At 38.7% G+C, this 12,026-nt stretch overlaps 1 protein-coding gene across 3 annotated transcripts in view; it reads left to right on the top strand.

Annotated features, from left to right (window-relative positions):
- The first annotated feature begins 2,637 nt into the window (after positions 1-2,637).
- nedd4l (NEDD4 like E3 ubiquitin protein ligase) overlaps positions 2,638-12,026 on the top strand; it is a 41,679-nt gene continuing 32,290 nt past the window's right edge. For 2 of the 3 annotated variants that reach the window (XM_086300984.1, XM_086300985.1), the window contains exons 1-5: positions 2,639-2,997; positions 4,754-4,827; positions 8,745-8,826; positions 11,209-11,247; positions 11,951-12,004. In XM_086300984.1, coding sequence (XP_086157110.1) covers positions 2,953-2,997; positions 4,754-4,827; positions 8,745-8,826; positions 11,209-11,247; positions 11,951-12,004 — 294 coding nt within the window. In that variant the 5' untranslated portion in view covers positions 2,639-2,952. Of the gene's footprint in view, positions 2,998-4,753; positions 4,828-8,744; positions 8,827-11,208; positions 11,248-11,950; positions 12,005-12,026 lie in introns of all 3 variants that reach the window. The other variant, XM_086300986.1, reaches the window with a different exon arrangement.

A 12,026-nucleotide genomic window follows, 5' to 3' on the forward strand; every position in this document is an offset into this window, starting at 1 on the left:
CTGCAATGAAATATCATTTGGAAAGTGTCTGATTATCACCAGCTTTATTTTTCAGTGTCAGTGATCCCAAAACTCAATGCCAGTGTGGTTAAAGCATAGAAAAACACAAAGTGGAACACTATCAGTCAATGATGGGCCTCCCCAGAGCCTGGACATCAATATTACTTGACAGGAAACAGAACAAAAAGGCAGGCAAATTTAAAGAAGAAGAGCTTTGAATGCTCTTCATGAAGCCTGGAGAACTATTCCTAAAGACTACTTAAAGAAACGAAAGGAAATGTTGTCATTTCTTTCTGTCATTGCAAATCATTTACTTGAACAAGCCTCTAATGTGTCGGAGTGTTACCAGAACAGATTTTTTTTTTCCACAGCAGTTCACATAATAGAATAATCGTAATTTTAAGTTTAAGTTTATTCGGTCAACAACAACAGATTAACATTTTACATTTTACATAAAAGTACTCAATCAAACAGTAACCGAAAAAGGAATAGGCTGAAGCCTTGTGGCTTATAATTATCCTGTCCTTTACCCCCATAGGAATAATCAAATCCTTAACCAAGAAAATAAATAACATTGATAAATAAGTTATGTAACAATTTGAAAAGAAATCAATGATAAATCAAGAAATTAAATCAACACAAAATTATTCATCAAGCCAAATTTCTATAACCTTGTATGATACAAATTTTTTAATTCTTCCTGAAAAATGTCTTCAGTTCATCATTAAGTCCATTCCATAATTTCACTCCCAAAACTGACACAAATCTATACTTAACATTGGTTCTCCTTTAGGTATTTCAAACACATAAGACCCTCTCTATCATATTTTCCATCTCTTAGTTGAAACATACTTAAAATACGAATTGGAACATTCTTTTTCATCACTCGATATGTCATTTCTAAAGTTTTAGAATATATAATGTCTATGAATTTTAACATAGATGATCCTACAAAAAACTGGTTGGTGGACTCCCTATATCCAACTTTATTTATTATTCTCATGGCTCTTTTTTACAATTTAAAAATTGAATCCTAATATGTTTTGTATGTGTTCCCCCAAATTTCCGCACAATAAGTCATATAAGGCAAACAAAGGCAAGTATACAATAAATAAAGGCAGTTCTTATTCAAAGAGTCTCTTGTTTTATAAAGAATAGAAACAGGCTTGGATAATTTCCATTTCACATGTTCTTTGTGGGGCTTCCAACAAGGTTTATCATCAATAATTACTCCTAAACATTTTGTCTCATATACTCTTTCAATTTCAACATTATTTAAATTCAATTTTACTTTAATATTACTTTTACTACCTCCAAATAACAGAAATTTTGTTTTACTTTCATTCAATGATAGTTTATTAAATACAAACCATCTATTTAACTTCATGAGTTCTGTTTCCACTGTTTTCAGTAATTTCTTTATGTCCTTTCCAGAGCAAAATAAATTTGTATCATCAGCAAACATCACATATTTTAAAGTATCACTGGCTGTACAAATATCATTTATATAAAGTAACAATAACTTAGGTCCCAAAACAGATCCTTGCGGGACTCCACAAGTTACTTTTCTAAGTTTAGATTTCATGTTATTAATACTCACATATTGGAACCTATTATTCAAGTAACTATTTAACCAAAATTGTACATCACCTCTTAAACCATACCTTTCACACTTCTGTAAAAGTAAAGAATGCTCTATCATGTATATCAACCTATTCCAAACTGTTTTTCATCCACAGCCGTTGCAATATTTTCAATAGATTCCATCACAGCTAGAGATGTTGAACGATTTCTTCTGAACCCATACTGATGATCATTCAATAAATCATATTTATCAATTAAAGAATCTAGTTTGTTTGCAAATAGTTTTTCAAGAATCTTCGAAAATTGAGGCAGTAAAGATACCGGTCTATAATTTGACACAATCTGTTTATCACCAGTTTTATATAATGGGATCACTTTGGCAATTTTCATTTTATCTGGAAAAATTCCAGTTTGAAATGATTTGTTGCAAATATATGTTAACGGTTGAAGGACACTATAAAGAACTTCTTTAATTAGCGACATGTCAAGGTCGTCACAATCCATGGATTTTTTAGACTCCACCAACATACGTGATCGCACATGCAATAAAAGTTATAGTTGTAATTTTACGGCATACAATGAATATACAATACCTGACTCATCTATGAGCTGAGTTAACTCGATTTCCAAAAGTGACTCTCAGTTTTCGCCCATCCTGGACTCAATTAATTTCGTGATCCAGATCAGTACCTGCAGCGGACCAGACTTGCTGCTTGCTGTGACTGCAGCACGTGATTGGCTGCCTGTTACAAGCCCCGCCCACGTCACGATCCCCTTCGGGCTCTCCGTGACGTCAGTTAGGTGGAGATGGTGATATTATATGTGAAAACTATCTTACACATTCTGGCTATTTCAACAGTGAGACATAGTTCTACATAACACAAAAAGAGCGAGAAAAAAATTAAACGACCCACTTAATTTCGACGTCCTCTTCTTATTTAATTGGCCAGCCAGGCGCGTTAGGGAATTCAAGGCGCACTTTATTGGCTGAGTTTGACAGCAATCACGTGTTCTTGGCACACGATTGGCTGAGCTCTTAGGAGGAAGTCAAGTGTCACAACATTTCGGGAGGGATAAGCTCGGAGTTGACAAAAGCGGTTTGCCTCAGTCGAAACATTTCGCTACACTGTAATTTTTTTTTATTTTTTTCATTTCCAAGTTGGGTCCTGGACGGACCACGCGGGAAAGGATTACGTTATCCGGTTGAGAACCAACCACCCGCGGCGTGCCGAGGACTTGCTTTCACAGTGGACTTTACCTTCACAGCTCGGCACAGAGAGGAGAGTGGGACTTTATTGTTCAAGGCTAGCTAGCTAGCTTTGCAAAGCGGCTTGTTTTTGTGTGTATATAGCGTGGACCGCAGGCTATATGGCTGCGAATTACGAACCGATATATGGACTTTCAGAAGATGAGGTAAGCTTTAAACTCAACCGAGCCCATAAAAAGTATACTACAACCAGGAGTCTCTTCAAGAGGGGTGCAGCCAGAGATGGCCAGCGTTAGCCCGATAGGCAAGCTAACAACCCCTTACCCTGGATAACATTCCAGTGTAATGTTCGGCAGCTGTCAGTTCCTCCCTGTCTTCGTGTCCACTAGTTTTCTCAGCTCATTTTCAGTAGCACTTTCACCACTGTGCCTACAGTCGTGAACCCAAGCAGTCCAAGTTAGTCAGCAGCCTCTGTTGGTTCGTTCCATCCTCGGTTTAATTCAATTTATGGGCGACTTGGAGCTTAACCGCTACCTCGCAATGCTCTGTTGAATCCCAGATGTGCAGAAGGGAAACCGACCGATTTCTCGGGTGCGATGGCTCGATCCCGGTACAAGCTCGACCGCTGTGTCAGATTTAAAAACTACCTCTTGTTTGTAATCGTGGCTGCCTGATAAGTGAGGTGATCTTGGATGTAGACGACTGAGTTGCCATGGCATTCAGATTTACATAAAGCATGTAGCCATTAATTATGAAATAATTCAAGCGTTATTGTTTTTTGTTTTTGTTTTTAATACTGCAGCATCATAGTCACGAGTCAAACATTGGGCATCTATGTATATCTCCAAACATTTTTTTTTAAATAGGGGAGCTGTTATATGTGAGATCGGAGCAGTGTACTCTCAAATGGCAAGCAGTGTGGAATTTTTTTTTTTTTTTGGATAATCCTGGTGGACAGCTAAAAATATATCTTTAATGGTTTCTCAAAGGGGAAATAGGGGTGTGACTCTTGATTGTTGAATTTGCACTCTGGCTGCATTTGACTCATCTGTCAGTCTGACCAGGAAGGATGTAAGAGGGTTCAGCTTCAGCAATTCACTGAATCTGTGTTACGTAGATGCACTTTGAACCCTGTGACGTTAGTTTCTCTAACATCTATGTAGGGATTGGCCGATTTAGCTCCCGATTATCAATATTGGTTATATTAGCCACTGGTAATTTGTTCTGTCACTTCAAGTTTTTAGTATGTTATGTGACTTAAATGTTTCAGCGACAGCAAAGAGGAAACAAATACCAACAGCACCACCAAAATCATTATATCTGGGGGAAGGATCTTTATTGGCTAGAAAATATTTTTAACATCGGGTTTGAAATGTTGGCGTAGAATTTAGGTGCCTTCTTATGTTAACATTGTATTTATTATAATTTTTTTTAGTAATCATTAGAAGAAAAGGTGAACCCTATCATTTAACCCACTTTGATAGCTCTGGGGTACCCTGCTGACATGAGGCTTGTCTGTAAAAACTTCCCTCACACACACTAAACAGATGGGGATAGTATTCATTGATGATTATACCATGAAACAAAGCATTTACTGTGATCATGAGGTAAACATTCAGTAAGGCACCCCACTCCCCTTTTCTTCTCACTTTGTCATCTGGTGTTATGCTAACATCATTAACTATGTCAGAGACTTCCCCAGTAAATTAATTGCCGCTGCAGTGACTTGGAGAAAAGTGTAGTCACAGCCTGGCATGAGGTGGTTTAGCATATTAAGTGTCTACATATTTTCGGATACTGCGTTTGAGTTTTGGTGCCAAGTTACAAACGGCCATTTATTTATAGGTGAGCTTTATTGATTTAAAAGGCAGCTCATTGCAGCTGGCTGCTTGAAATATCTTAGATGACTTAACTTAGCTGATTAAATGTTTTGACCCATCATCTCTTTCCCTCTGTCTGCAGCATGAAACACGAGTGTTACGGGTTAAGGTCATTGCAGGAATTGATCTGGCGAAGAAAGACATCCTTGGAGCCAGGTGCGTATCATGGAATTTCTGAGAAAACGTCAGAAGATACTGTTTTTGTGTTAATAATAGAAGTGTTAGGTTGCTTTCCTGCTGTCATTGTGAAGGTCTGGTGAGTGGACTTGGGCTTCTTTCTTTCTGGTGCTCTACATGTTCTCTTCCTTCACAAAACTAGGTCTTTTGAGGCCTTCAACATTGCATACACATCATCACAGTTTAGATGGGTCATGCCAAACATGTCAGCTACTTCACTCACTAATAATGATTCGCCATGGATCATTACATGAAGAAATCCATGCTTAAGGAAAACTAGACAGACCTTAGTTGTAGTATTGTGTTTAGCATCCCAACTCTTTGGGGTTCTCCTTCTAGCCAGTCGTTTTTAACCTTGAGCAGCACAGTGTTATGCACAGTTCCTACATTCCTTCTAGTTACAGACCTTGCACCTCAAGTGTTAATCAATGATTTCCATCCTGCCTCTCCTATCCTACTCATAACCCACCTCTGTTACCCTTCTTCCAGATAAGAGCTTGACTAATTCTTATACATGCCACATACCTTCCCACATGTGGGAACACAGTGTGGTTAAACTTTTGATGATCTCTGAAGCGTTATGTCCATCAATATCTCCCTCCCATGTGTGAGTCTGTGAAGTGCAACAGACTGTTAATACAGTTTTTACATGATGTTACATAATAACTTTAGTTATTGTAATTTTATTTTTGTTAAGCAGTGTAACTTCTGCTCCTTGAATTTTAATTACCCACAGCTTTGCTTTTGCTCTAATAATATGCTGAATGACTCGCTGTCACTTCTATCAACACCACCTCTGCCATCCTGCTGGCTGTTGTTGTATTTTTCCATGTGCCAATCAGAGACTTTCTTCTTAATTTGAAACTAGCTTTCTAGTGTCAAACTAAACATGGAATATTTATTATGCTGAAGCGCAAACTTCCATTAGAAATAGCAATGACCAGTAAGTCACTTAAATGGCACAGCACTTCAGCTGAAGAGATCTAAATCTTAACATGTGACAGCTTTTTGCTGTTATAGGTCTTTTAGCTACATGTTATTGAATGCCTGAGTAGGTTTGCAAATGTAATTGCAATGCAAAACATGTAGCAAGACTTCACAGGACAGACTCACTGAAGATTGCTTATCATCATTCTTTAAAGTAACATGTTGCATGAGGCTGTAAAGAAATATTTAACTATATTAAACTGTATATCTGTCTGAAATCACCACAGGAGCACTGGAAGCCTCTTCTGAATTTGAGCTCTGTGCCTACTGTTGATCACAGTAATGTATCTGAACTGTAAGAATGCAGACATTGTTTGAGGAAGAGCTTGGCATGTGTAGCACTGTGTGAGTGCTACTCGCATGCCAGAGTGCATGTGTTAGCATCCTGATGCCCTGCTGGCAGGACAGCTCAGCCTGGCTCAGGAGAAAGCTGAACTGTAATGCAGTGCACTGAATGAGGTCTTGATGTGTGGCTAGCTACCACAGGAGACAGTGCTGACTTGGCAGTCTGTCACCTCATAAGATGCTCAAACAGTTCCAGCCTGTTCTTTTCTTCTTTTTGCTCCAAATGTGTTCCTGTCGGTGCTCCTTTGTGGCTCGTGTGTTACATTCTGTTGTTTCAGATTAAATGAAACACTCTGAGGTTTTGTTTTCACCGTTTTTGTGCGGCGATGAGAGAAACTCAAGGAAGTAACTTCAAAGAACAAGTGTACGGGGCTATGCTTTGATTCCGGCTGCTTTTGGTATCTTTAATCTTGTGTTGACCACAAGTAGCCTTTCTCCCACCCTTAGAAGGATTTTTGCTCATAGAAGGAAGGAGACAAGAAGTCTCCGTGCAGCTGGGATACAGTGGTCTCATTGTTTTTGTTTAATCGCAACATATCATAGAACCACACAAACACACAATTAGAAGCTGTGGGGTTCCTGAAGAGGTTAACTAGCAGCACCTGTTTTGCCTAGGGTATGTTTGCAACTCCTTCAATATCCGTCTGTCTGCCCGTCTAATTTCGTTCTTATTCTTTTGTTTTATCTCAACTGCTTCCTTCAAATGAAAGTAAGACTGCACTGTAGCTGCGAAATTGAATTGCTGATTAGGTCAGTCCTAATGCTATGGTTACTGATTATGTCTGAATAGATTTAAAACCCATTCTCTAATATTTTGATATTTAAAAAGTGTTTAAAATCCTGTATTTAACCTTATACTAAGCAGTTCTTGCTAAGCAGCCACAATTGTAGCTCCTGAGACCACAAGAGGTTATTACAGGATGCTGTGGCAGTAAATTCTGTGAAGGGTGCTGAAATGTGCCATGTGGGTCGTGCCAGAAACCCCAAATCATCATCTCGACACAAAACGGCAATCGCACCATTCACCTGTGTCAACTCAGCATACTGCTAATTTGACCAAAGACACCTGAAGCCGAAGCAGTCGCGTTCTTGACTGCAGTGGTTTGAAGAGTAAGTAGCAGGGGAAGGGTTATTGTAGTAGGCAGTTATTGAGTTGCCTAAATTGCCCTACTAACATTATCTTCCACATCATCTTTATATACCACAGATAACAGTGTCTGGTGGTGGCTAACACGTATATTAGCTGTGTTGATACCACTTAATTTCAGTTCTTTTCATCATGTTGGGTAACAGCTAAGGTGTGTGAATATATTTTAATGATTTAAAGTCTGGACTTGGCTCTCTTGATTGGAATCCAGGTTACATATTGATGAGATATCAAGTTGGCAAGTCACCACTCATTTGTAATGCAGGTAATATGCATCTGTTAATAAGTTACAGTTGCTTTTATAAATTGTGGACTGTGAGGTACCAATTAAAGTGTATTACATTTGCTTTCACTGAATAAATCTCTAATGTCAATATAGTCATCTCTCTTCTAACACTACTAGAGAAACTAATTTGAACCTGCAAATCCAGAAAAGTGTAATTCACACCAAACTGTCTCTGCAGCACAAATATCTTATTACATTAGGTTGAGCAAAGGAAAAACAAAGTCTGTGCAGAAACCCTGCTGTTGCTTAGCTTCTTTCTTGCTTTACTCTTTGTTTTTCTTTTTCTTTTTTTTAACCTCCAAACTCTAGCTTTCAGTAAACCTAGTTGATTAACTTGATCAATAAAAAGTTGTTAACACAGAGGATGCTTTAAGATATCCTATTTAGATATACAAATGCACAAATAAAAGCATCGTCTGTGTTAATTGCGTTGTAATTTTAACGTGAAAGTTTCATGTAGGACTATGTAACTTTGCAAAGTCACCCCCTCCACATGTACACAGACCTTTTAAATAGTCAGTTCTCCCAGGGAAGGGTTTTGCAAAGTGTGACACGGTACCAGGTGTTGCCTGCTGTGACTAACATCAGGTTAATTGGTCTTCGCAGTGAACAGTAGATCGCCGCTCAGACCAGAGCTCACTGGAGATTTCTACCCTGTCAGCACCTTCAAATAAGCCACGTGGGGAGTTTTAAATAGCACAGTCACACATGGTCTGCTTATTGTTTGTACTTCTCTCCTCAAAACGTTTAGCTGTTTCTATTTTTAGCAGTCTTTACCAATAAGACAGGATTTTTATTTCTCAGGATACTCAAATGGAAGGAGTGTCTAACTAAGGCGCACCAATTGCAATTTTCTTTTTCTTCTAAGTGTGAACTGTCTACACTGGAACTATAACTGATTGCATTGAGAAAAAAAACTTAATTTGTTTGTATATGCTAATATGTAATTTGCTTTGGTCTTTTATCACTTTGGAAATCATTGTTTTGATATGGAAATTAAATGTAATATGAAATGTATGTATCCTATTTATTATAGATGTGTGCTGTTTTTGGTAAATATGTATTGCTGGGAGCAGATGGTTTGAATTTGGATATGCTTCCGACTTTTTTTTTTCTGCTTTGGTTTTGCAGTGATCCTTATGTCAAGCTTTCCCTCTATGTTGCTGATGAAACTAGAGAGCTTGCCCTAGTCCAAACAAAAACGATTAAAAAGGTAAGTCCATAAGTAAACAGTGACTTTGAAGCATTGAACTGTAGCATGTTTAGTCTGATGTTTGTTGTCTTAGAGGTCCTGTTTATGTCTTGGATGACGCAGTCACAAGTGGACAGCTACTCTGCAAATAAACATGGAGCCTACAGAAGTTTTGCAAACCTGCTTAATTATTCAGGGTCTCAAATTAAAGTCTAATTAATCTTGACTCAAAACAGTGTGCTGCTCTATGTTCATTTTACAGCCGGTCTCACCAGCAGGGCACCTGTCGCTAATGGGAGAACTATTATAAATGGCAGAAGCTAACGGGAAATGGGCAGTAGTTTGGAGATATTTCATGCTATCACACTAATGTGCTGGTGAGATTTCTTATCGTGTACATTTACAGTTGTAAACAGAGTTGTTGGGAATAAGTCTGTTAGCCAGTACTAGTGCAGGAGGACGTTGTGTTTCTCCACTGGTAGGAAGAACACTGATTGTGTAGGCGTTCTTTAAATGTGGCTCCAGATAAATTTATGTACACACTGCTAAAACAAGCGAATGGCATTGTGTAGCCCACGGCATATCTGAATATGGTGTGAGCAGTTAAATCTGCGTGTGCATTCCTACACCTGTACTTGGAGGTTTCTCCTTGTGATTGGATCACCCAAGATGCATGTTAATTCCAGGTGAGAACAGAGCCGTAGCTTTATTCCTTAGTCACACACACTCAGTCACCAATGGCAGCAGACTGCTATGCAAGAAGTAATCTGGAGTTCATTGTACTGCCTGATGGTGCTTTGGCACATGGAGGGATCGAATGGCCAGCCCCTATATTAGTGGAGAGCTCGCTCGACCACCTGAGCCTTGAAAGCCCAATGACCTCTAATGAACCTACTTGTATTGCTTGGCTAGCTTGGCCACTCCTGCCAAACTAATCTACTTCCACACCTGCACTTTAGATGGGCCTTTTCAGCCACTTAAATGTGCACTTATTGAGTCCCTTTTAAAGTCACAGGTGTGGGATCACAGATCATCTTAATACCAACACACACTCCCTACCCCCACACCTACCAATCAAGGCAAAGCTCCAGAAAGGCACAAAAAGGTGGTGCTTCCTTTATCTGTTCAGGACAGGGAGACACTGGTCGAGCTCTTCCCCCGTGGCCTCTTTTTGAGGAGGAAATCTCTTCACAGCAGGGGGAGCTATTACTTGCCATTATTGTAAACCCAGGACAGGAGACGTTTCCAATTCAAAGGAAGCTGTAATTTGAGTGGAAGTGCATATTGATTTCCAGGATTTTTGAATTTTCTGAGCTGCATGGTTTAAATTTGATCTGAAATGTATTGGGTTCTGCTGCACTCCATTTTATTCTTTTCTGAGGCTGTACTTTATAATGTGCAGGGGTTAAACTTTAAAGCATAGCTTGACTCAGTTTCTTACTTCCTGGTAGTAAAGTTGGTTATAAGAAGCTGCCAACGAAAGCCTGTGTTGGAGTCAAGCAGCTCAGGCCTACATGCAGCCAAACATATGCTGCCAGTGGCCATGGTTTTCTTTATAGGATATAAATAGCTGACAATAGTACTGCTATGTGGAGCAGAAAAAGAAGCAGTGGTGCTTCGCTCTTCTGTGGGCTTCATGTGTCTTTAAGTGGGACACCTTTGATGGCATCTTTGTTGTTGAAGCTAAGAGTTTGGCTTGTGGCAAGATGACATGAAAAAAATGGGATATGACAAAGAAATAAAAAGCCAATCTGAGGCAAACATCAGTATCTAGATGATGCCCTGAGCACAGAAGAGCTGAGGTTAGGCTGTTCTGGATGTTTTTGTTTTTGCCTTGTGAGCTGCAGATTTCATTAATATTGTTCATCCAAGTACAGCGAGTTAATTTGTAATTGTGGTATCTCAGTAGTTTTAGTACAGATGTTATTTTATCGCTGCTGTAAAACATTTAATGTTTATTATTCAGTGTAACTTGTGAAATTCAGGTTTCATTGACATTTGAGTGTTTAAGTCATTTGAGTCACCAAAGGAATTTTAATGAGAACTGTCACTTAGTTCCCAGTCTAATAAAAACATCAAATGTGTGAGGCAGAAGGAGAGTGGATTGGAGGGGGGTGTAACTGCTGAGCTGATGCATCCAGAAAGTGGGTGAAAATCCTCACGCCTGTTAATCTGAAGGCTTATTCTTATCACAGGAGCAAGTTTGCTACAAACCTCCTCTAACAATATAAGAGAGGATCATTGGCATGCCAGATAGAGCCTAATTTTGCACGTGGCCTCTCTTCTCTCACTCTGAGTGGGATGCTTTTCATACATCTGTTCTCTTTTCTGTGTAAACTAATGATGCTGTTTATTGTGTTTTAATGCAGTTATTCATTGTGGCTTCTGTACACTGTGTTTCAGACCCTCAACCCAAAATGGAACGAAGAATTCTACTTTAGAGTGAGTTCAGATTTTGAAATGCTTTCGTGAATGATGATTATTATTTTTATTTATTTTTGCTTTGACGGTCTGTTATTGCTCTACTTTGGAGCAGGAGTTGTATAGCTGTGAATCTTTGGTTGCAGTTTAACATGGCGATGAAACCCACGTCTTCCACCCCTGTAATCAAACAGGACGTTATAAGTATAGTGACATGATAACTCTAGACTGAGGGTGTTTAGTTCAGTTCAGTTTGTTAGGTGGTGTTGATAGGCATCTATAATTCAAGTTTTTTTAAATCAATAACATTTTGTGAAATTAAAACGATAGAATAGTTTATAAGATTTCATGGGTGAATAAATGATACAAATTGGTCATTTCCTGTTGTTAGGTAGTTAAGTTGCATAATGATGTCATAATGTGCAATATGGATAACAGCCTTTTAAGAGTATAAGCTGTACCTTTGTGTCAACTTTGATTGCTCAACTCCTGATAGTGTAGGAATTGTTTGCAAGGAAACAGATTTTGTGTATTATAGTAAAATGAGTACAGCTTAGGCTTCTGTTTCGATAATTAGACAGCTGACTGCCTTCTAAGACTCTGCACAGTTTTAAATGATTACAAAACAAAAAGCAAGCAGCCAGTTACCCGCAAATGCACATACACTTTGACATAAACAGCAAGCAACGTCTCTAACATCTTCCTTATTTTGTTGCTCCCATAGGTGTGTCCACAGAATCATAGGCTACTCTTTGAGGTGTTCGATGAAAACAGATTGGTAAGATTTCCACTTTTGTAGA

This window comes from Aulonocara sp. 'chitande type north' Nkhata Bay, linkage group LG7, assembly GCF_057382095.1.
Source record: "Aulonocara sp. 'chitande type north' Nkhata Bay isolate Kocher_YH1m ecotype deep benthic linkage group LG7, A_spYH_male_GT1.1, whole genome shotgun sequence".
Classification (NCBI taxonomy): Eukaryota; Metazoa; Chordata; class Actinopteri; order Cichliformes; family Cichlidae; genus Aulonocara; species Aulonocara sp. 'chitande type north' Nkhata Bay.